Source organism: Amblyomma maculatum, chromosome 5 (genome assembly GCF_055883805.1).
Source record: "Amblyomma maculatum isolate TAMU_Amacu chromosome 5, ASM5588380v1, whole genome shotgun sequence".
NCBI classification, from domain to species: Eukaryota; Metazoa; Arthropoda; class Arachnida; order Ixodida; family Ixodidae; genus Amblyomma; species Amblyomma maculatum.
Genome location: NC_139348.1, coordinates 135741197 through 135766586, shown reverse-complemented (window position 1 = coordinate 135766586; position 25390 = coordinate 135741197). Strand labels below are relative to the sequence as shown.

Genomic DNA, 25390 nt, shown 5'->3' with positions numbered 1-25390 from the left:
CGACTCTGTTCTGAAGCTGGGAAGGTGCCTGTGCTGCTACTGCTCTAAAGGAACGTTAGAATCCCTTAAATATATTCCCTATGCGCGATATTTCGGAAAACAATCCCATATAGCCTTAATTGTACCGTTTATTCACAGCAGGTGTACACTCTATCCCCCTACGCAATAGTTGCACGTGCTAATTGGTTCACAGGAAGGGAAAGATGCAGTATTTGCCACACTTGTTTCTGTGGACACCTGAACCACGTCGTAAGGGAAGGGAGGAGGATGGGAGTGAAGGAAAGAGAAGTCTTAGTGGAGGGCTACGGAGCAATTTTGACCACCTAGGGATCTTTAACGTGGGGTATAGGGGTGGGGAAGCGTGGCATGCTCCTGGCCCTACGGGGCTGGAAGTGGTAGGTCAATGCCGCTTACAGCGGGGGCTAACCGGCCACCGAATGTTTATCTGTTGTAGGCCGTCATTGCACAGTGGTGCAGCCATACTGGGTTGGGGGTAATTTCCGGCCTGTAATCTGCGAAGACTTTTGGCCTCTCCGTTGTTTAGCTCTTTATGCGTAGTGGAGAATGTTTTTCTGTTGAGTTTGTAATATTCCCAGATCTCGTGGTAGGCGTTTAACCTCTCCTCAGGTTCTGGGTTGTCGACCTGCTTGACGTTCGACCGGAAGAGCTATGGAGCTAGAAGCAGACGACACTGACAAGTGCTCACGGTGAAAGTCAGGCGGGAAGCGGTGTAGTAAGACACCGACGATTGAGTCCACGCTGCCGCAATATGCCCCAGAGCCTCACTTTCTTACTTAGCGCGAGCTCATCTTGCGATAAAGCGCTAAGCGCTTCAAACGAAGACCGAGAAGCGCAATACAATGCTGCAAAAAGACTTCGCACTGTCCGCGCGCCGAAGGAGACAAACTAAGCTGCAGGGGGATATTAATTTTACCAAACGGCGACAGTGCAGCTATAGTGCAGCTACCAGCAAGGACGTCGAAATCTTCGCAAAAGGGACATTTTCATACTTGCGAGCTAAAATTATACATTTTGCGCACCACACAGCAGACAGCGATAAACAAGAAACCGCCTCGCGGATTCGTTAGCTTCGTCTTCGTGCTTCGTTGCCTTGGTTACCGCGAAAAAAAAAATTAAGAATGTTTTAATAAAATACCGTGCCTCATTCACAAGCCAAGTTATCAAAATATCTATTTTTCCTATGTTGATTTATACTTTTTAATTTATAGTAACATAATTTCTTAATTTCAGTGTTTGGTCCCACGACCTGTGGCTATGCTGCAGTGCCGCTAAACCATGGCGCCAGACAGCCGCCGCCACTCTAGGCGCTCCATGGGCGATCTAGCCCTCCAGTGCTCAGCGCTCAGCATGGCGCTCAGTTGGTCGTCGTAGATTTTAATAGGAATGATATCTGCAGATGTACACTTGCTAGTGAGCCGTGTTGTTTACAGTTCCCTTCTTTATGACTTGTAATGCAAGCGACGGTTATCTCGGGAAAGAAACTGCGAGCTCTATGCAGGTAAGTGCGCGCCGATGCTTGTTCATGCTACGAGATGTCAAGTATCGAAATAGTGCCGAATGCAGTTGCATACGTCTCGTATGATCTTTGTACCACGATAGCTGCGTGGGAGGCTTTCTAAGGGCGAACTGGTGCCAGCATCGCAGTATGTTGTATTGGAAAAAATGCCGCGATACTGCGAGGTAGGCCGGAGCTCGTAGGCCGGGGCTCCGGCGCCTGTGTGGGCACAAGCTAGAGAAAGTTTGGGAACATTTTTACAGGCTCGTTGGTGCATTACTGAAATTGGTTTGCAGCGCAGACAGACAAACACAGGAAAGAACGAAGTGAGAGAACAGCTAGGACATCTTCCTTCTGAAAATAAGAGCTCCATTTTTCATATGACCGCGTCAGTTATTAAATGAAAAAAAAAAAAAGAGACGTAGACCTTTACCGTTGCTTGTAAAGTGCAATCGCAATCGCCTTACCAAACTGTCATCAGCAAATGCTAACATTGTTTGCACATTGTAAGGTTACGAGAAGGCAACCTTACAATATCTTACAACCTCACAATATATCTGCCCAATAATCCGTGAGGGGTATAAATAAAAAAAATAAGGTGGAAAGACTTGTTTGAAAGTTTCATAACATCATGTTTCACGTGTGTGCTTGCACCCTAGTTATTTACGTGAGCATGTAGTGTGAACTGTTTTGTCACGCCACTGATAGTAAGTTGTTCATCTGTAAAACCAATATTCATTCAAAACTGAAGTCCAAGCATGATGCGAGAACCAAAATAAAACGGGCCATAAGCCTAGATTCTCAGAACTTGCAGTTCTACTGCCTCACAGCCAATTAGCGGTTGATGCTTCAGTTGATGGAGAATGCATGTCTTGTACCTTCCAGGACTTTTCCACGGATGGTGTAACATTGCCATAAAAAATAGAGAGCAGAACTTTTTATTTAAACCAGCGGTTGAAGGAGCTCCGACCCTCCGTTGCTTGAGACGGATGGTGCCCCGCCTCAGACACAGGCCAGCAGACGTTGGCTGGCGGCGTCTCTGGCGAGCTGGATGATAGCTAGCTGAAGCCCCGAGTTCGAGCAGCGCGGCATGTCTCAGAATTGTGGCATCAGATTTGAAAAGATGATGTGCTTGATGTGTTGATGGGATATCTTAGATGATGTGCTTGAGGGTCCCTCTCGAGTTTAAGTTTATACATGATTCTGATCTTCCTGCTGGGAGCATATAGCTCACCAGGAGCGGATGTGAGACTGTCCCAGTCTGAAGGTGGCGCCAGGTGACGGCCTGCCTGCAATTTAGGGCAGGGGTTGGCGCAACAGCCACCTAGTTGACAGTGCTCTAGAAGATTCGCCACACTCCACGCTCCCTGCTCCAAACAGCCATATCTGCCGCCAGCTTGGTGGTAGAGCCCCTTAAGCCAGAGCTTGGGCAGGTTCGTTGCCGGGAGCGCCAATGTGCGCCGAAGTCGAAATCAGTTGTACTGTTGGTGAGGTTGGAAATCGGTGTAATATCAGTTACTCTTCCACACCCTGTAAACTGTCATCCACCAAAAGGAGGCGATTTCTTCTACAAAGATACCATAGCAAAACAAATAAAGCACATACGCTGCATATTTGACAGCAAACAACATCGACTAAGTGCACCACAGTGTGCTTCGCTTACCGGTGCTTCTAGAGCTTATAATAAAATTACTATTATGAAGCACACAGCGTATGTGATGTGATCGCTAGCTGCCAAAATGCATTTCCTGTCCAGTCATGCTTCGTAGTTGTTGACCATCTGGTTAAGGGAGCACACGTTATCAACAAGCTTTTCAACCTTGTTCAAGTTCGCTTCCTGGAGCAAAACAGTCAAGCAGGCAGGTCTTTTTGCTGCAGCATGAGTGCTGTGTATGCAGCAGTGCAAGGAGAACGAGTGCTCCACTATTTCCAGTTTGTTTCTCTGCCGTAGATGACACTCACCGTTACCTCGCCAAGGTGGCACAGTGGTTACGGCGCTCGACTACTGTTCCCAAGGGAGTGGGATCGAAACCAGGCCTAGGCTGCCGCTTTTCGATGGAGGCGAAAAGCAAGGCGTCCGTGTGCTGTGCGATGTCAGTGCATGTTAAAGAACCCCAGGTGGTCGAAATTTCCGGAGTCTTCCACTAGCGTCTCTCGTAGCTTGAGCCACTTTGGAACGTTAAACCCCATAAACCAAACCATCACACTTACCGTCGGCAGCAGTACCGTGAAATACCTGCCTAATCACCCCCTCTCATGTGAGCGCCCCTCCCCTTCTTTTTTTTTTTGAATCTCGTGTTTTCATGCACTACCAAGTAATAAGCAACCCTCCTTTTTCTTATTTTTTTGCTGCAGGTGATGAAACAAGTCTTTTTTAAATTTTTCTTTTTTATTGTATGCGCATATCCAAGCGAGGATTGGTGTGTTCTTGTTCACTCCACCCTTCTGTCATTTCCTGGCCGATCAGTTGCGGTTTTGCAAGCTGTTGTGATCGTTATTTGTTTCTGCCAACAACTGCTTGCATGCAGCTCATCGTTTTCATTTAAAGCTAGTATACAGTAAATTGAGAAGTAAATGACAAGCTACATGGAATGAACAAGTAAACAACAACTTATACTCTGTAAAGCATTTTTTATCTGAATGGAAATCCTTTCGACATCAGGAACATTTTAAAGAAGTAATTTTATGTCGCCTACACGTCGAACACACCCACCTCACGCACAATTTCTTACTGACAAAACAAGGCGAACCGCTCTGTGAAAGGTGCAGTGATGAAGTAACCGTAAGCCACTATTTAATTTCATGTACACAACTTGAACTGAGAAAAAAATATTTTAAAGTATTTTACAAAGAATGCATCCCATTACACCCCATACTGCTTTTAGATGAACAAGCCCTTCTTAATCCTTCACAAAACTTTAGGCTTCTCAAAGATATTAGCATTTTACACAAACTATAAGTATCAAACCATTTTACCCATAGCAGCATTTTTAACCTTGTTTGGCACATCATAGCCTTAATTGCTTTTGCGCCACAAAACTCAACATAACTGTCATCGTTTTGTTTGTAAAGCTCGGAAGGATTTTGTGTTCTTTGTTCACGATCACTGTCATGGATACATCACTTTATCACTTTCTTTGTAGTGGAAAATTCGTCGAGATTTTTCTGGAATGATTGCAACCAAGTGGGGCTTCTTCCACATTACTCCAGACTGTTGTGGTTAGCGTTGGCCCATTCATCTAAATGTTTCTGGGTTGACTTTAAATTGGGCACTGCTGAAGCAGGCATTCATAGTTGAACAAGTAGTAAGCGCTTCTGCTGCTATTATCGCTTCCAAACTACTAGCCCAATAAAGAGGTTATTTCAATGGTATGCCAGTCTGTTCACTTGGCATTCTCACCACCATTTGACATTATTCTAAAGAAGGGAACTTGATAAGTCTGGTGTTATGATCTGAGAGGTATGCTTCACCACTCTAGAAAATTTATTACAAGAATATGGCTGTAACTGTGAAAAAAAAAAAAGCAATGCAAGGCAGACATGTGCAGTATCAGAACTCCTGCAGCACTGTAGTCTGACCCCGGCACATGTTTTGCTTCCATGCCCATTAAGTTTTGTTTCAAGCTGACACAGGTTACGCAGTTTGCAGCTGTATGCTAACGAATATGTGTGAGGTAATGGAGGCAGCAATTAAAGGATTAGTGACTGTGCGAGTATAAAAGGGAAGTATGTAAACGTGGATTGACAAGGAGAGTTGCAGAGTGGAGCCATTAACACTGTTTTATGCCCCTATCGCATGGGCACTTGTAAGGCCTTGGGAATTAAGGTTCTTTGCTCCAAAGGTGGTTGACACTCGGCTCCTCGGGACCTTTGCAAAAAAGGTCTGGGGTGGAAAAGGTCGTCGTCAGTGGCCTGAACAGCCCAGACATGAGCGCCAGTGAGCAAGCACGAAAAACAAATGCTGACGCTAATATAATTTTGAATATTATATTTAAGTCTACTTCTAAGGACAGGATTAATAGGAGGAATATGGAAGAGGCCTTCGACATGCAGTGATTATATTCAGGCTGATGATGATAATGATGATATTGAGAGGTTAATTTTACATTATAATGAACTTTAAAAATTTGGACTGTTGAGAGTAGACTTCGAATGTTTTCAGCAGCTGCATCGACATATGCATGCTTTGCTTTGCTCCTTGTGCAGTGTTCTTTGTTGCATTTTGTTGTCCGCACATTTTTCATCTGGCAGGGTTTGCTTGCTAATGTACTCTTTATTTTGTATTGCCAGTTGCTGTTTTATATATTTAACATGACTTTGCTGGTCGACAGAAGGCACTCAAAAAGGTCATCTGAATCATCATTGTTATCTATCCTCTTTGCACTTGTCATGCAGCTACGTTGCTGCTGTCTTTTGGTTTTGCTCCTTTAGAGCAATAAACCTCCTTTGAAGTAAAGACCTTGGAGAAGCGCCGTGTGACCAGGGTATATTTTTTTAAAGAAACTACTTAAAATAAAGTTCTCTTGTTCCATTTGTTTTCATTATACATATTTTAATTGTCACCATTTCTTAGAAGCAGGCTTAACTTTCTCCAAATGCTGCATATGTTTATTGTGTAAGATCACTTACTTTTGTACTGTGTGAAATGTGCTGCACTTGAAGGTTAAGCTGAAGGACCACCTGCTTGCTGAATTGCAGGTTTTGCTAACAGAATGGCTGAAGACCCCTTTCTTACCTCTCATGGCGTTAGCTCCGGTACGTAGCATGGCTTTTGTTCCTTTATGTTTATGTGTTGTGTTGTTTCTGTAATTCTCTTGAAACATATATGTAATGGCAGTACTGCTATAAAAAAAATATGCTTTTGTTTTTTGTTTGTATACATCTCATGATACAGCTCTTCACGGAGAAAATAATGTGAATGTTGAGTGTTTAATAAAACACTGATGGTATGACAGAAAATTGATTTGCTGTTTACCTGGCGCAGTGTGATGGTAAAAAATGAAAGCAGGTATCTGGTAAAAGGGTTTGTGTCTCATGAATGATGCATTGTCACTTTTTGTTTAAGATAGTTTGTGTAAAACTGACTATATAGTGTAAGTATCATAGTAGAAGCATTGCTGTCTATGACTATGATCTCCCTATTCAGCTTATGTAAATCCTTTAAACCTTCATGTAGTTCTCGATCAAGGTGTGCTGTTTGTGCATTAACAACTCCCATTAAGCTTGCAGTGTGTAAAGGTAGTGAGATTTGCCTTTTGATGTAGTGCTTAATTAAGGGTTTTGTATGTGGAAGCTTGAATTATGTATTTCTTTATTTTCCTTTTCTTCAGGGCATCACTTGGAGTACACCAGCAGCTGTAGAGTCATTGAAAGTGCAGACCATAGCATGGAACTGGTCGAAGCTTGTCCAAAAGTCAACCTGACCTGCCTATTCCAGTGTGCTTACCAAGTGCTGAAAGCCAACAGTCCTGCAAGTGACCTTCCTATGGTTGTGGGTCTCAACAAGCAAGATGAGAATATTGTCGCTTTTTGTCAGGAAAATGCGTACAATATTGTGTCTGAAATCGGAGCAGCCATTGACAAATGCTTATTACAGGCACTAGGAAAAGACATCAATGCAGCTGGATTATATGGCTTGGCTTTTGTTCGTTGTGGGGAGCTTGAAGATGCAGCATTTATAACATTTGTCAAGAGTAACCAGTTGGTTATCAGGTACCTTGTGTCTTTCAAACAGGGTATGGCATCTAGCTTTGCTGATGTGCTAAATGCCAAGTTGCAGAAGGTGGGTGTTGCTGATTCCTGCCGGCTCGTAGCGGCTACTGTTGATAGAGATTGTTTTCATGTAGAGGAGATTGAGGCATTATTGAATGCAAAAAAGGACCGGACTAATGCTATTCTTGAATTTCACTGCGTCATCTACAAGCTAGAATCTGTGCTGGGCCATGCACTACAGAAGTCTATGCTCGACGATCCGCAGGTAGCCATTATAGCCAATCTGTGCAACATGCTCAAGAACTTGGCTTTGGCTGATGACCTCAACCTTGGAGATGCAATGTTTCAGGGTCCAGAATCGTCAACGAGTACGTTTTTCAACTACAAAACTCTTGTTACATTGCATAACCACTGGCTGGACATTGTGACTAAACTAAACAAAGTACTGGTGGACTCGCTTGTCGAAGATGACCGCCAAGTGATATCATTCATTCTGGCCACCCTCAAGTCAACGACATTTATCGTGAATCTGGCGTTTTACATTGAGCTGTTTCGAAGCCTGCACGAATGGACGAGCCGGGTCGTGGCATTGGGCATCCCTGCTTATCAGGTGCTCAATGAGTTGCAAGGAGCCTCAAGTACACTCCGTCACCACACTGCCACGGGCGGTGTCCGCGTTGAAGAGCTACTCGAAGAGTTGCGCCAGAGCTGCGGTCGCTACCGCGGAGTCGACATCAGTTGTGACCTAGACGAGGCACTGTTCACAGCCACCATGAACAAAGTGTGCAGCCTTATGGCTGAAATCCTGGATGACATTGTGCGCCAGACCAGCCCGTCAATTAGCAAGTTCAGCATACTGGACCCAAAAGTGTGGCCGGTAGACACCTGTCAGCTGGATGACTTTGGATTTGACTCAATTAAGGCACTGGCACGAGAGTATCGCTACTCGTTCCTGGACAACGTTGATGTGTTCCAAGAGTGGGGTTCATACAAAAGGACTGTGCAAAACTCATTTGTGACGCAACTGAGGGACAACTTTGACGCACTGGCCGTCAGAATGGTGTCCTCTTTCAGAAGCCTGTATCCCGGCATCGTCACCCTTTTAAGTGCTGCTACATTGCTGTGCCCGGCATCCAAGGCTCTCCAAAGGAATACCCAGCTGCTTCTGGAAGGAGAGCAGAGTGAAGAGGTGCGAAACATCCAGATCAACGGTCCGCCCGTAGGATCGTGGTCTGCAACTTCAGCACTCTCTTTTTTGCTGCAAGAGCGGTGCTCTGAACAGCAGGCTGCACAGTTTTCCGGTGACAAGACTTGCGATCTCATGTTACCACTGGACATTGTAAGGAGCATATTTGTGATGACTACATGACTCTGTGGGGATTATAAAGAGGGGTTGGCAGTTGGGTAACGCTATATGCTGATTGAGATTGGGGGTTCGGGATGGTTTACCGATGAAAAACTGTCGCTTTGTTCCTTCTTTCCTGCCCCTCTTTGATTCCACCCCTTGCTGTGAACGGTGCAAGTTTCATTACTTCTATTGAGTGACATTTATTGAATTCTGTAGGTTTTGTAAGCCTGTTATAAACGTTCGATAGGTAATTGTCAGTTGCAGTCCTGAAAGAAAGAATATTGGCCTTTCAGGCTGCCGTGCAAGGCTCGCTAACCGTAAGGCGAGCTTGAATGCAAACTTTGGTAAACAAATTGAGAGGTGTATATCCGCCAGTCATAATGACACTCAATGAAATTTTGTCAAGTTTTACTTTATGTGCTTTTCTACTAGACTTCTTGTTTATTCCCTATAAGTGCACACAGTATCAAAATGTAACTCTCTGTCATCTATTCCTTATGCAAACACTTTATTCTTTATTACAATTTAGGAAAAAGTACTTTTAGAATCAGTACACGGTCTGTAGCTGAAATGTAGTTGGCATTTCCAGTTTCATTGACGGTCTCTCACCAATGCCAAAGGTTTTGCAGTGCCACTGCAACTTTTGGCAAATATAAATAATAATTGCTAATTGCTGCATATGTTGTTCTGTGGTGAATAGTTAATGGACATGAAAGCGAAAACATTATTTTGTATTTGTTACAGAACTGCTGATTGGACGTCTTAGTTGATGGTCCATAAAGGTGTCCATGCTTAATGTCATTCTGTGGCTTGTTTCATGGACGTATCTTCAGCAGTTTCTTCAGGTGTCACTGGAGCATTTTATATGCAAGCTTGAGATTCTTGTTTGTTTCAAGTGGAATTTTTTATGGCAACACTTCGAGTTTCTCTAATGATGCAGTGGAGAGGCCTCAGGGTAATGGAGTAGACAAAGATGCAGTCGATCAGAGTAGTCGTGGCAGATATTTTGTTGCTAACAAAGTGCGAGACAAACACATATCTGAGCTGATATTCATATCTGCAGCTTTCAAACATAACCTGGACTTGGTGTCTGCCCTTATTTAGAGAGTACACATTTCACAAAGTACTATTGAAAGAGTTCTTTGCGAATGTGCTGTTCCGTAAACTCATGACAGTGGGTGTACACCTAAACGCCTACTTTCTCGTTTGTGCCATTCCTATTTTCTCTCCCTTCTCTTATTTTTTATCTGAGAGAGAATTTTTTATCTTCCGAAAAGGTCCAGAGGTGTCAAAAGTTTGCCTAAAAATGATATTGCACGGAAATAAATAAATACTGAAATTTTTTGCATAACTTTGGAATTGCTTTTTTATGGCAGAAATATACTTCTCGTTATTATTGCTTTCTTGTGTGCGTGAGGTGTTGTTGCCTTCTCTCACCTAATGATATTGAAACATTTGAGAGTATGCTCTGTAGTACACATAGACTGTGGTTCGGATTTATAACTGCAATTATTAATTGCCCAGTTACATCCCAAAGTGACTTGGGCTGTGAGGGAAGTTGTAATGGAAAGCTGTGGGTAATTTCTAGCGCCTGGGGTTTTTAACATGCATTGACAGCTTACATCACTTGGGTGCTTTGCATTTCGCTTGTTCTTGCAGCACTGCTAAAGTTGTGATGAGAGCAGATGTGACGTTCTGGTGCTGCGGAATGTAGTGCCACTATAAAATGGCGATATGAGCACATGGGATTATATATGAACATGTGGGCACTGCCATTCGGGTTAAGGGTGTTTTATGACGAGCCTTAATGTATGGTCACATTAAATATGCTGTTCCGCGACTGTCACGCTTGAAAAATCGCGTTGCCAATGTGGCGGCATGATTCAAAGTAGGACGTCTCGCTTTAGAGTGAAGTCGTTTTTACATCTTGCTGGATTTTTCAGTACATTTGCTGACCGTAAATGGCACATCGGGCTTTTCTTTGGCCTCATCTCATCTACAGCAACATCCATGACTGTGAAATTCTGTTTATATTTTTATTTTGAGTGATGATTCTGCCTCATCTATACTTTGTCTCACAAGACGTTTGCAGCATAGCAATAAGTAGTGCTCTCATCCGGTCAGGGCTACGGAAACACAAAAAATAGTCTCTGAAATATATGAGCAGTGTGGTACTATTAGTTAAACAATAAGCACGGGAATTCGAAACAGTTTGGACTCGTAGATTTAAATGGCAGAGAGTGTTCTATTCACTGGATAAATTAAAGCAAAGTCCTTGCGTACACGCATCTCTGGATCAACTTTGAGTGCTTGAAATTGGTGTACAGGAAAGGAAAGGTGCAGTATCTGTCACACATTTTTCTGTGGACACCTGAACAATGCATTAAGGGAAAGGAAGAAGGTGGGAGTGATAGTAGAAAAAGAGGAGCCTTAGTGGAGGTCTAGGACGTGCATTGACAACGCACAGTACACATGGACATCTCTCCATTTCGCCTTGAAACACAGCCACTGGCGGTCCGAGTTCGCAGTGGGGCTGTTTTCGAGCGATTGTGCATTCACTTTCGCATTGCAAATGGGATTGTTTTGTATTTTGCCATCATCGACATTCCGCTGCCCCGGCCTGCTCTCGACCCAACTTACTGCAATTTCTGCAGTGACCACGCTGGAGTAAATAAATTTATATGCACATGACAGAAGCACTGAAAATAACTGTGACGTGACAAGAGGAACTGATATGAAAAGATGACAAAAAAATGGGGCCAGTCCCTTTGGAACGTGCATCTGCCTGTTCAAAAGCAAACAAGGAAAGAACAAAAGGACATCAAGAGCCATGTGCTAGAGGGAAAAAAAAATAACTACTAGTATGTCTTCTTTCATGTCGATGGAGCCATCTGTCACCAATTGGTGGGGCAAAAGTCACATAGGAACACATTTATGTAGTGCACGCCATCCTAATTGGATTAGAGAGCTCTACCGTTCACAATGCCAAACATCTTGTGAGGTGAAGTATGGGCTTAAAGAAGCCCTGTTGAAAAAAACATTTGAGGCCAACCGCGCTTCATCATTTGCATTAGGTTGCCTGAAGCCTCTTTAAGGCTGGTCCGCTCACAGCCTCGACAGACGAAGGACGTTGATGCATCTGTCTCAGCCTTTATTCGAAGAGGGTGCCATTCGGCTTCAATGCTTTGCACACCGTGCACATGACCCATTTGTTGGTAGTGTCGTCGCCATTCGTCTCCTAGCTGCCGGCCTTAGCTCGTTGTGAACATGCCACAGTTTACTCCAAGCGGTGATGGTGTCAGCGCACCGATTGCTACAAACACTCTCACGACAGCACCATCCAAGCAACAATCCTCCTAACCGTTATCAGCACCATGCTGAAAGATCCCTTCGATTCACCTGCAATACATGAACTAGTTCTTGTGGGGCTGCACTTCACTATTCGTTCCTGTAATGCAGCATGGCACCCTCTGCACGATCAAGGAGATTATATTAGAACTGCTGGAGTGGTGGAAGCACCCATGAGCTGATGCCGCACATCGCCATCTTGCCATAGGTAGAAAATGCGCCGGTTGCGCTTGCCGTGGTCTGTTCGTCCGCTTGATTTTATGATTGTGAATGCTTATCTGCGAGAATGGCAGTGTCGTGCATTGAATACGAATGCGCACTTGGTGCGAAGAAAGGGTAAGGGATCATATTCCATCTATAAGTACACTAAAACTAACAAAAACGATGAGGGCATCTGTTGTTATCATCTTGTACCCAGACTGCGCTCATGTATGGAGATACGCAGTTTCTTTGACAAGTTTTCAAAAATGAAGAGGTGCAAAGCTTACAGTAGCAAACCGCTCGGAGAGAACTCTGGAAGCAAACAGCACCTGCAAGAACCGCTAACTGCCCCTAGGGATTGCAGTCAGTAATTTATGCTGAACGTGGCATACAACCCAACTGGGGCACACAAAATATAGCGTGCGTGTTTTATTTATCTATTTTTTGCTTACCTGTGCATTCTTTGTTCTATTCGCTCAGCTTTAGCTTTACTACGCGAATGCTCATCTTCATTGCAAAATTAACCGCAGGCAGGAAACTTTTGAGTATTGTTCGCTGCCATTCGCTATTGCTTGTGCTTGAGTAAAGGTGAAAAATGCTCAGGTGTAAACATCAGCCCATGTAAACTGATGGGATAAAGAAGAATAATTATGAATATTTTTGTGTACTAAAGTTATTTAGTTCAGCTATCATCTTACTTTCCAGCGCACACTAAACGACCGTGTATGCACTCTGATCATGCTTCATGCACTTGTAGTCTGCATAAGCGATTACTTTGAAACACTAGCTTGTGAAAAGGAAGCAACCGCCGCATCATATCCTTGACTTCAGCGATGGTCTGAACGACCCCATCTTGAACTTGTGCAAGAAGATAGTGGAACTGGGCAAGAAAATCGAAATGCACCACATGAAGAATGAAAAATTGCCAGACAAGGTAGATGCTTGGGCATGTTGGTTAGATATCAGTGCAGCGCACACGACGAAAATAATAAAGCTATTTTCGGAATTACTAAATATGGACCGGGCGTGTGTATTTTTTTTCTTTTTTTGGTTGCTTTAATCTTTTCTGGTTTTTCGTGCTCAGCTCGCTCCGATAAAATGAAAATCGATTCGTTTTGAACATGGGAAGAAAACGTGTTGTTTTACTAATCTTCGTAAAACTCTTGATTTGGGCATTTGAGGTGCCGGAACACAAAAGGGTATGAGTGCGAAGAATGCGGATATAGCCGAACAACATGGACATTGAGGGCTAGTTGGTCAGACATAGCTTCGGGTGGTGCAGCACAATGTCATGAGACCTAGAAGAGAGAAAGGGACAAACACAGCACAGAAAAACAGGAATTGCACACATGTGGCAGGAAGGCCAACTCATATCACTCTGACATGCAGATCTTTTGTGAAATATGCGACGATTACAAGAGAGCAGATAATTTTGATCGTTCTCCAATATTGGAACACATTGGTGCGCTGAAACATTTCGCACCTTGCTTCATAATTTATTATGCCTCAATTAACTTTCTTGTTAGTTTATCTTTGTGGGTGGTGGCAGTCTGGCTTCTTTTTTTTTTTTTTTTTTTTTTTGCGGAAGTAGATTTCTATGTTACGGGCAGTATTCTTAACGTTGGTGCTATGCTCCCTAAGCCTGCCATTTAGACAATGGCCGGTCTGGCCGATGTATGAACAACCATAAGCCAGCGAAATTGAATAAATAACACTATTCTTGCAAGACATACTTGCTCTGATAATTTTTCTTGATTATGAAGCTCCGTGAGAAATGTGTCAGCACGCCGTATGTTGCCGTATTGGAGAAAGCGCAAAATTGTCTGCTTTCATGTAATCGTTGGATTTGACATAAAATCTGCATGTCAGAGTGTTTATCTGCGGTGCCTGCGTATATATAGCGATGGCGTCCTGAATAAACTTATTTTGTGAGTTCAGCGCTGTTTTTGTCCCCTTCCTTCGTCTATAGGCCGCGTTGCGCTGCACCACCTAAGCTATAGGCGGAAGTCTTACGGGACGGCACAACAGGTTATATTTACTTTCTTTTTAGGGGAGACGCATACAAAACTACGAAATACCGAAAAGGTTTTTCCAGTTGTGACTATAATGAGGTAGTTACTGGCCGTACTGGAGCAGTGGTAGAGGTTTCGACCACTACCCCCGAGAATGTAGGATGGAATCCTGGCAGCGGCGGTCACTTTTCAATGAAGGCGAAAAGTAAGGCATCCTTGTGTTGTGCTTTGTCAGTGCATTTAAAGAAGAAATTTCCGGAGCCATCCACTACGGCGTCTCTCATAGCTAGCCTGAGTCGCTTTGAGATTTTAAATCCGCTACCACCAAACACTTATTAATTAGTTCAGGATGAATAACAAAAGTCATTTTAGAGTATTTAGAAGTGGTGCGCATCAGCGATAGACTAGCGCACATTCAGTGTCCTGCAGGATGGGACGGTACTCCCCTGGTGGGGCTGGGACAGGTAGGTTTGCGGCGGGGGCTAGCCTGCCACAGAATTTTTATCTGTTGTAGGCCGTCATTGCACCCGCCACCGTTTCGGTGGTGGACGACGGCTGTTGTTGCGGCGCGCGTCTTTCTCTCTCTCTTCCTTTTCTTTCTCTGTTTTCTCTTCTGTCTGCACGAGGCAGCGGAGGTGGCTCAGCTACAGAGCCAGTAGTAGGCCCGTGCATTTTCTTTTCCTTCTTCCTACAGCCACAACATCATCATCATCATCCTGCAGGATGTTTTAGGTAAAGTGAACAGCACCTGACCTCAGTAAGCTATTTATTCTGTCACAGCTCTTGTGCGCTTGTAGCCGCCATGAAATCGTAAAACACCAATTTGTTAATTACTTCATTGAAATGCTGAAATTACACCATACGCAGAATTTAAGCGCGCCTTTCCTATACCTTTACAGCACTGTTAAATGTAACGGGAAACATAATAGTACCAGCAGCATGGTCCTGAATTTCGTATGTTAGCGCATCTTCAAGCCCCGCCGGGGTGGTGCAGTGGTAAGACGCCCGACTACTGTGCCGGTGGTGGTGGTAGAAAACATTTATATAGGATACAAATACAGGAGGTTATGCGGGAGCTGACCCTGAAGGGGCCAACCCTCACAAACACTAGGTGGAGGTCCCTAGTTCGGGACCCCAGTGGCGTCTGCCGCCGCTCGGGCTCGCCCGACTAAGGCCCGTTGGGCCTTCAGGTCAGATCAGCCGAGCAGGGTCGCCTCCCAGTCCTCCCGGGTTGGGTTGGGGTGAGGCGGGATAGCCGGATTTGAGGGGCAGGCCCACACCATGTGGTAGATGTCCGAAGACACCACCCCACAGTGCGGGCAGCTGCCAGAGAAAGCAGGGTCGAAGTGCTTTAGAGCTGCCGGGCACAGCAGTGTGTTGGTATAGAGGCGGAGTAAGAGCCGCTCATCCGCCTTTGAAAGGCCTTTACATAGGCGGGGGTAAAGGCTGTGGCTAGATTGGTAGTAATTTACGATATCTTTGAATGTATAAGCCGGATTAGGATCAGCGTCCTGGTCGGAGGGGGAGGAGGAGGAAACTTCCCGGAGAGAGAGCGCGCGGGCGGCGGCGTCGGCAGCCTCGTTTCCAGCCAGCCTCTGATGAGCAGGAGCCCAAATAATATATCGAGTTCGAACCCGATCTCGGCGGCTGCTTTCAATGGAGGCGAAACGAAGAGGCGTCCATGTACTGTGCGATGTCAGCGTACGTTAAAGATCCCCAGGTGGTCGAAATTACTCCGTAGCCCTCCACTACGGCGCCCCTTTCTTTCCACTTTCACTCCCACCTTCATCCCTTCCCTTACGGCGCGGTTCATGTGTCCACAGAGCAAGTGTGACAGATACTGCGCCTTTCCCTTCCTGTGAACCATTATTATTATTATTATTATTATTATTATTATTATTATTATTATTATTATTATTATTATTATTATTATTATTATTAGCGCATCTTCAAAACAAAACTGAGCGGGAAGGAACACCTCTGACGTCACTGACTCCGCCTTTCATTCCGCAACAAAGGCGACGTCGAAACACGGTGATAGTGCATAATGTTAGCACGTTGCACTATACAGCATACTTATCACGAACGGCAAAACGCGCTTCGTTGTTGTTGTTGTGGCTGTAGGAAGAAGGAAAAGAAAATGCACGGGCCTGCTACTGGCTCTGTAGCTGAGCCACCTCCGCTGCCTCGTGCGGACAGGAGAAAATAAAAAAGAAAGGAAAAAGAAGAGGGAGAGAAAGACGCGCGCCAGAACAGCCGTCGTCCACCACCGAAGCAGTGGCGAGTGCAATGACGGCCTACAACAAATAAAAATTCGGTGGCTGGCTAGCCCACGCCGCAAGCGGCGCCGACCCACCGTCCCCGCTCCCGTAGGGCCAGGAACTGCCACCCTTCACCACCTGCGCTTCGTCCAGCGAGTGGTATGTTCTTTCGGGCCAGCGCTAAGGCGAAACGTGCAGCTTCTATATGCCAGAGGCCGCCTCTGTTGAACGTTTAAAGCAGTGGCATGCAAGTCTCGGTACCAGCAGTGACGGTCAGTCATAAGTACCCCTCCCCCCCCCCTTCCCAGGGAGAGGGGGGGGGGGGGTTGGGTCTGAAAATAAAAGACTTTCCGCGGCCTCCAGAACGTCGGATGTATTTCGGGCTTTCACGGAGCATGCTTAATAATTTACTAATTTAAGAATCATTTCACACAATGGTGGATGGTGTCCACACCCAGCACTAAGCACAACCACCGTGACACTGGGTATACCTTATTCGCTGCCCTTCAGCCTGTCCCGGGATATGGCCAGTTGTCAGCAAAAGTAATCGGGCGCGTTTACTTTGTCGGTGCCATTCCCTGATAACGACCGTCACCGAACCGGATTGAGTATAAACAGAAAAATATGCAAGCGCCCTTCCCTCTAATGTTAATCGGAAAACATCACCGTCGCCTCTTCGTTTGCTCGTCCTTTCGCTCTGATTTGTTGCTAGCGTTACATGAGCGATGCGTGGTCTTCTTGCAGAAGCAAGTGCCTCATGCGGACGAAATGAATAGCCCTGAAGTTCTGACCGGTTCGCTAAGATCTGATTTGTAAGCCGTGATTTTTTAATTAAAAAAAAGGCGAGGGTTCTAGATGACCCAGTCTGCCGCAAGTTCCCGACAGCGCTGACCACGAGATTTTCGACTGATAGCACTGGAAAGCACTGCATGTAGCTGACTTTTATGAACCACATATAACTGTGATGATATTTTTCAAAGGTTTTGGATGTTCTGGGTTGACAGCTGGCCTAACTGTTTCATTTTTCATTTTCTTTCCCTGTGTCTATGCACAGTAATTTTATTATGTTTTTCATCATTTTGCCGCCAATTTTCCTTGTATGAGGCATTGAATCTGAGACACATGCTCCGGTTCTTTCGTTCTTCATTACTAGTTCGACGACTTGGGGCCGGAGTAAGAAGAAGAGCAGTTTACCTCGGGCAGTGAGAGAAACTTAAATGGAACAATTTGTGGGAACGGAAGTCTGCGGTAATCACATCCGAGCACAAATGTGTACTACAAAATATGACGCTAGGGTAATGTTAGAGAAAATGTGAAGAGCAAATGTGAGAGAGAGAGAGAAAGAGAGAGAAGGCAGAGATGTTAACCAGGAAAGCTTCCGGTTTGCTACCCTGCACTGGGGAAGGGGAATGAGGAGTTTAAAGGAGAAAGATAGAAGAGAATGATAGGAAAGGTTAGGCGGCGAGGAGCACAGTCACAGTTTCTCAATCAAGTTTGTGTCTCTCATAAAACACATAACTGCTTTGAAGGCTTTGCCGTTAGACGGCGTCTGTGGCCATGGGCCGAGGATTTTCTCCTCTGTGAAAGGACGGCTGTCAAGATGGTCCAGAGCCGAACGCAGCGCATATCTTTCGCTTGAAAAAGCAGGGCACTCGCAAAGGAGATGCTGTGTGGTCTCTTCGCAGCCGCATCTTTCACAGTTAGGGCTATCCGCCATTCTCATCACATAAGCGTATTTTTTGGTGAATGCAACACCGAGCCACATACGGCACATCAGTGCTGTTTCGCGCCGCCCTTTGTTAGGGGGAACACGAAGGCGCAGCCCAGGGTCTAGTTCCCTGAGGCGTCGATTGGAAAATTCTCCTTTGTTCCAGGCTGAAAGCGTTAGCTCCGCCGCTAAGGAATGAAGTCGACAAGCTGCGTCAACTCTAGATATAGGAATGTTCACTGTAGTTCCGTCGTTGTGTGCAGAACGGGCAACTTGGTCTGCCTGGTGGTTTCCCTCAATACCACAATGTCCAGGTAGCCACTGGAAAATTATATCATGACCTTTTGATGTAGCGTCGTGGTATAGCACGCGGATCTCTGCAGTTAGTTGTTCATGTGATCCACGACGTAGCGCAGCTTGAACGCCTTGAAGCGCTGCTTTCGAGTCCGTAAAAATGGACCAGACACCTGGAAGTTCCTGGCCGATGTATTCAATAGCTGCACGTAAGGCAGCCAGTTCCGCACCAGTTGAAGAGGTGGGGTACGTCGTCTTGATCCTCAGCACGATGGACCTCGACGGTATCACTACGGACCCCGCGGAGCTTGTTGAAGCAACTGAGCCATCGGTGTAGACGTGTTCACGATTATTGTGCATAGAATACAGGTGATCCAACGTCATTTGCTTCAAGGCAGGCAATGGTACACCCGTTTTCTTTTGTTACTCCCGGAATAGATAGGTAAACTTTCGGTTCATGTAGGTTCCATATGGGTAAACTCGGTCTTGAAGCTGGAGTGAACTGTGAAGGAAGGTAGGTGCTATGAGCTGCTATGGTTTTGGCAAATGCAGTATGTGGTCTAATTGTTGGGATAGTTGCCAGGTGGTGACGGGAAACCCGGGTGAGGTGTCGTATATGTGTCCTCATGTTTTCAACAGCAATATATGTAGCTATGGGATGCTCGCGGGAGATAAGAACCGTTGCTGCCGTTGAGGTGCATTTTGGCAGTCCAAGGCAGATGCGGAGAGCTTGAGCTTGCACGCTTTGGAGGATCTCGATGTTCGTCTTCCTAATATTATTGAATATTGGAAAGCTGTACCGCATGTAACCCAGGAAAAGTGAACGGTATAGTTGCAGCATAGAGTGCACTGACGCGCCCCAGGACTTGCCTCCTAGAAAGGAGAGAACATGGGCAATCGCCGTCAGTCTTTTCTTCATACCATTGATATGTGGACTCCACGAGAGGTTCCTATCAATGACGATTCCAAGGAAGCGATGACTCTTTTCATAAGGAATAGCTTTGCCATTTATGTATACTGCGTATTGTGACATTGATTTTTGTGTGAAGGCCACCACAGAACACTTCTCTGTTGAGATAGTAAGACCCTGTACACGAAGATATGACGTCACAATCGATGCCGCTTTTTGTAGTCTTGCACGAACTTGGGGTCGAGTCACGCTTGAGGCCCAAATGCAAATATCATCCGCATATATGGAGATCTGAGCTGACTGAGGCAGCAGGTCGACTAGGCCGATGAGCACAAGATTGAATAGAGTGGGGCTCAGTACCCCACCCTGCGGAACTCCGCGAGAGGTTCTATGTGAGGATGTTCGTCCGTCCTCTGTCTGGATGAACAGTGACCTGTCTGATAAATAACTGCGTATCCAGCTATAAGTTCGTCCTTCGATATCAGCAGTTTCCAGTGCATCTAGGATGGCTTCATGTGTTACATTGTCGTAGGCACCTTTAATGTCTAAAAACAATGCCACAGTCAATCTTTTCAGATTCTTTTGGACATTGACTGACGTAACCAGGTCTACGACATCTATAGAGGAGCGGCCGCGTCGAAACCCAGACATGAAATCTGGATATTTTTCGTGTCGTTCCAAGTACCACTCAATGCGTGTTAATAGCATCCTTTCCATTACTTTGCCGACGCAGCTGGAGAGCGCAATGGGGCGGTATGAATTAATATCGAGCGGTGATTTTCCGGGTTTTAGAAGTGGAATGATACGACTTGCCTTCCATTCACTAGGAACTTTGCCGTCGCTCCATGGCCTGTTGTATGTCTGCAAGAGAGCCTGTCGAGCCTCTTGGCCTAGATTGGCAAGCGCAGAGTACGTCACACCATCTGGCCCTGGCGAAGATGACCTTTTACAACAAGCGAGAGCAGTGTCAAGTTCTTCCAGTGTGAACAGTAGATCCATCCGTGAATCCCTCGATGGCGGAACATCACTACACTGCTGTGGCGCGAGTGTGTTTGAAGGTCCTGTTATTCTTGCGCAGAATTCTTCGGCTACGTCGACCTCACTGCATCTCTGGTGAAGCGCGATTGATTTGAAAGGGTGTCGTTGTTGAGGTGATGTACGAAGGCCGCGAATGACAGTCCAGATACGTGACAATGACTTACGTGGGTCGAGAGTTTCACAAAATGTCCTCCAGCGGTTCGACTCCAGGGATTGAATTTTGCGCTGGATCTTTTTCTGTATGCGCCTTGCGTATGTGAGGTCTAGGCGAGACTTTGTGCGCCGGTATCTACGTTCCGCCCTGCGCCGAAGCGATCGTAGTCGCCGTAGTTCAAAGTCAAAATCTGTGTAGTTTGCGACAGGGTTAAAGGTACAGGTTGCACTCTCCATAGCGTCCTTAATTTTTTGTTCGAGACTTGTGGACAAGTCTTGGGTACAAGTATCTTCCATAATAGTTTTAAAAAGTGACCAATCAATACGCCGCATACGTGTCTCTGTGAGAGATGTCGAATGGCCGGTAATGTTGAGGTAGGTTGGGATATGGTCGCTGCCATGAGTTTCTATATCTGTAAACCACCGATAATGTAACTGTTCGAACCACGCCATGCATGCATTGAGAAAAATAACAAATGAACCGTTGTTAAAGCAACAAGTTGGATTGTATGGAATGACAATGCTCCTTCCGGAGCGGCATAGTGAAACTGAAGATGAGATTAGGGTGTCTTGCGATAAGGCGAGCACAGATGATGGCAATCGAAGGCAAAGTGGACATCAGTGAGCAGGCTTACGTCCCACTGAGAGTATAATCTGCTTACGACTGAAGATATTAGGTTTGCTGTAACTTGTTGCGAGCTCTCGTCGGTAAGCGGTTAGCATGCTATGCGTCGCGTAGGCCTTCACTGTTAGGTGAGGCGGAAGCCACCCACACCGGTGCTGAATAAGCGGAACGCCTGCTTGGCAGTGCACGTGCGAGTCTGTACAACGGACACGGCGATCCGGTTGCGAGTCTCGAATATCACATCGTTCTGGGTACCGCTACACGGCGCTACGCCAACGTAGGGCGAGCGAAGCCATCGCGCACCTCTCCTCTACGGCGCATACCTTCGCCTCCGTCGTCCCAACGGCGATCGCTTCAAAGCAGCAAGCTAAAGGCGCACCTTGAATACCTGACGAGGTGGGTGCTGACGCGTAACTGTCGTGCTCATTGTGTCCTGCGGAGTATCGAAGCGAATGTCTTTGGAATGTAAAAGAAAGAACGATTCGGTGAGACGGATTAATAGTTTTGTCGTGCTTGTCCCACTTTAGATGAGCCAGAGTATGGCTTGGTTTGGTTTGGATTGGTTTGTGGGGTTTAACGTCCCAAAGCGACTAAGGCTATGAGGGACGCCGTAGTGGAGGACTCCGGAAATTTCGACCACCTGGGGTTCTTTAACGTGCACTGATATCGCACAGCACACGGACGCCACTCGATCCGTTTCGCCTCCATCGAAACGCAGCCGCCGAGGTCGGGTTCGAAACCTCAAGGCGTTAATGCAATGGTTCGACGCGACAGTATATTTATATTTTAGTCAAGCACGCCTGAGGTAAATGTTGCGTCTTCGATCTAATAGGTATTTTAAACCACGTGGAGACGGACAAGCAACGAAAGCTTGAAGAAAAGGAAAGAGGAGAAGGTGTAGGAAAATTTTGCGACGATATGTCGAAGAGCCAGAAACAGCGCTCTCTAGTGACTCTGGTGGCCCCAGCGTGTCAACAACCAGCTAACCTGCACCCACGTGCGAGGCGCGGCTGCATGTTTAACGGCTCAGACAATGTTGTGAAGCGCCGAAGAGTCGGCGGTATCCACAGTACAGTATCGGGATTGTAGAGGGAGATGTGGCTTTTGTTACTGTTCAGGTGTTCTGTATATGAAATGAAATGAAACAGAAGTCGACAGTCGTTTGGGATTTCAAGCTGGTAATTCATAGAAAGTAATTATTGCACTGAAGCTAGAGCACTGCTCATGAAAAACTCTCTTTGACAAACAGCAACAAAAAAGTTACCCAGGTTACTACAGATTTTCCTGCCTACTTTTGAGAGGAAGATGTTACGAAGTACAGGAGTTACCTTGGAGCCAATACAGACCCCCGACTTCTGTATGTACTGCTGCCGTCACATGGAAACATAGGTAGCCGACACGTACATAGACAACAGTTCGAACAGTTCTAAAAAGTAGAAAGGAGAATCAGTAGTAACCTAGGTGACCGTTCTGTCGCTTTGTTTCGCTATGTAGATAGATGATTATCTCATTTTTGTCAAAAAGGGGCGACTTGAGAATCGCGTTCTTGATGTACAGAATGTGTTTAGAGATTCAGGGCTTGGACTGAACTTTACGGTTGAATTGCTCAAAGAACGCCAGCTGCAGTTTTTGGATATTCGCCTACATTTTGAGGCAGCTCACACCTGCTGTTTTTTTTTAATCCTGTATCCATGAAAGCCCCCTTAAATGTTCCTTCCGGACAATAGATATAGAATGGTATTGTTCTGTCCAGTATTGGTGCTGCTTTAAGAAAATCTTGTGTTCTCACGGCAGTGGATAATATTCAGGTGATTAGATTTAAATCGGCTGACTATCTCTGCTCTGTGATAGCAGTATCTTGCGAACAACTGACTAAGAAGGTTAAATTTGGTGGAATTGTCTCTCCGCAGGTCGAGGGCTAGGGAAGAAAATACGGTATTTTACTCTACCAGCATAAGGTCGCGCATAATTTTAAGAACGTGCGAAACGGTACGGGGTAAATGCGGTGTTTTCTGCCCCTTAAAAATATCTCGTTTGTGTGCCTGTGACAACAGAAACGTTGATAGCATATCACTAGTCGTAGCCCCTTTATATGCCATGTAAACCACAGTCCACGTTGCGTTACCTGTGTGTCCAATATATATATATATATATATATATATATATATATATATATATATATATATATATATATATATATATATATATATATATATATATATATATATATATATTTTACGCAAGCTTGCCATAAGGCATATATTATAGAAAGAAACTCATGTAAATTATTTTCCGTGAGGAACCGGAGCAGGCTCCCGCTTTTAGCGTTGTCGGTGAGCCATTTAGAAAAGTCATGTTCCCTTGTTGTGGTTAGTCCGACTTCGCGCAGAATCTGTGTCCTTGATGCCCTTATCCCTGCACAAGTCCGTAGCAGGTGGCGAACATCCACTTCTGCAGTTGGTGTGGAACACTTCGGGCATGTAGTTGGTCCAATGTCTGCTTGAGATTCCCATCAGCATGTTACCGACGGGGTAAAGGCCGCCCCAGCTCTTATCCTTCTAAGGGAAACCTCCTCCAATCTCGTTAAGTTACGAGGGAGTGGGAATGTACACGGGGGAATGAGGGCACGTGTACTTTTCCTTAAATAGGATGCTAAGATGGGAACAGCGGAGCGGGCATCAAAAGGGAGCCTGGTGGGGGGCGCATTAGTGTTTGGAACTTCGTGTGTGAGGTGGGCAGCTTTTCTCTGCTCAGCGTTCTCAGCATAGTCTTGTGTCCGATGTATCTATGCGTATCTTTGTTTCTTTATTAGTGCGTGGATTTCCTGGGTAACATATAGCGTCTTCGTCGCTTTCTTCAGTTGTTTTACGGCAGCTAAGGAGTCTGTATAGGTGTTTACCTGCGGTTGTTCTTATGTAGGTCAGACGTAAAGGTGTATTAAAATTTTTAATACACCTTCCATCTTTAACACTTTAACAATCTGTCTTCTGATGAGTATTCTTATGTCGCTAAACATTGCAGGGTCTGCGAAAAGAATACAAAGGACAGGTGCCTTCCGGTTCTAGATAAGACAGAGACTTTTTTAGGCATAAAGACTGTTGTACACGAGAGGTGTACGAGGCGTATGTTATTGAGAAAAAGATATGCGTGCGTTAGCGATCCTTCAATTATGCTTGATTATTGTGAGACGCGGTTTATGGACGCGAGGCTATGACGGAGGTGGACTGATTGCCTCGAGCACATCTTTCATATGGCAAATTCAGTTGTTTGTCAGTGCGCGTCCTGTCTTTCCTTTTCTATTCTCCGTGTGTTTTGCATACTAGCACTGCCACCTCGCAACTCTGTCGTTGCATCAGTCCCCCCTTTCCTTGGAAGAGATGAGTATAGCGTTCCTTGCTGCGCTGTATTTACGCTTTGGACCACAACCCCCAATTCCAACCGTCGAGCACTCTATACCAAACTTAACCACCCGGATATGAGGAGTTTTAAACACGAAATGCATTCATCTCTTATTCGTGGCAGTCACGTGAACATTGTCTGGAAACCGCGGTAAATCCCCGCCCAAATATAGTCAGAACCCAGAGTATTATAACATGAAGCGTAAAGGAAAAGTCAGTATTCCAGGTTAGCATGAAGGAAGTGGGAGTTGGAACAAGATGGGTCAATACACGAAAGAGGTAGAGGAAGAAACGCGCCGAGTTGGTGAGGACTTCACCCTCTGATGCACCCATACATGGGTCGCCCAGGAAGGTGGAGGACACTGCAGCCTTCCCTAAGGCGTACCACGTGGGTGTGACTTCAAGCTCTGGTTGCTTTGTGGGGTTTAACGTCCCAAAGCAACTCAGACTATGACAGACTCCGTAGTGGAGGACTCCGGAAATTTCGACCACCTGGGGTTCTTTAACGTACACTGACATCGCACAGCACACGGGCGCCTTGCTTTTCGCCTCCATCGAAAAGCGGCCGTTTAGGCCGGGATTCGATCCCGCTTCCTTGGGAACAGTATAGTCGAGCGCCTTCAATGCCTTTTCATACCAGCAGGCATTTGAGCTAAATTTTTCTACTCGTGCTCATCATCTCTCATCCTCTAGTTCTGCGCTTTGGACCATAAACCGCAGCATACAGTGCTGCCACCATGGCCATGAACTAGAACTACGGCCACGTCTAGAGACGAATAGGCTCGCTTTTTTAGCCAACGGTAGTCTTACATAGCAGCACACGAAGGTTAGAGGACGAATTAAATCGCCGTTAAGGCCTAAGAATA

General features: G+C 45.6%; 1 protein-coding gene across 2 annotated transcripts; it reads left to right on the top strand.

Moving 5' to 3' along the window:
- The first annotated feature begins 1293 nt into the window (after positions 1-1293).
- On the top strand, positions 1294-8623 carry LOC146189662 (uncharacterized). Of its 2 annotated transcripts, none has more exons than XM_084604428.1 (3): positions 1294-1519; positions 6215-6271; positions 6847-8623. In XM_084604428.1, exons 2-3 carry the CDS (start codon positions 6229-6231, stop codon positions 8595-8597), a joined length of 1794 nt encoding a protein of 597 aa, XP_084460554.1. In that variant the 5' UTR covers positions 1294-1519; positions 6215-6228; the 3' UTR covers positions 8598-8623. The 2 variants fall into 2 exon arrangements, with proteins under 2 accessions (XP_084460554.1, XP_084460555.1); XM_084604429.1 differs by having other exon boundaries at positions 6179-6271.
- The last annotated feature ends 16767 nt before the right edge of the window (positions 8624-25390 follow it).

Excerpts from the sequence above, each read along its gene's own strand:
- LOC146189662 (XM_084604428.1), top strand. The coding sequence starts at position 6,229 with ATGGCTGAAGACCCCTTTCTTACCTCTCATGGCGTTAGCTCCG. Across the intron at positions 6,272-6,846 it reads CTCTCATGGCGTTAGCTCCG|GGCATCACTTGGAGTACACC; the intron begins GTACGTAGCATG and ends CCTTTTCTTCAG.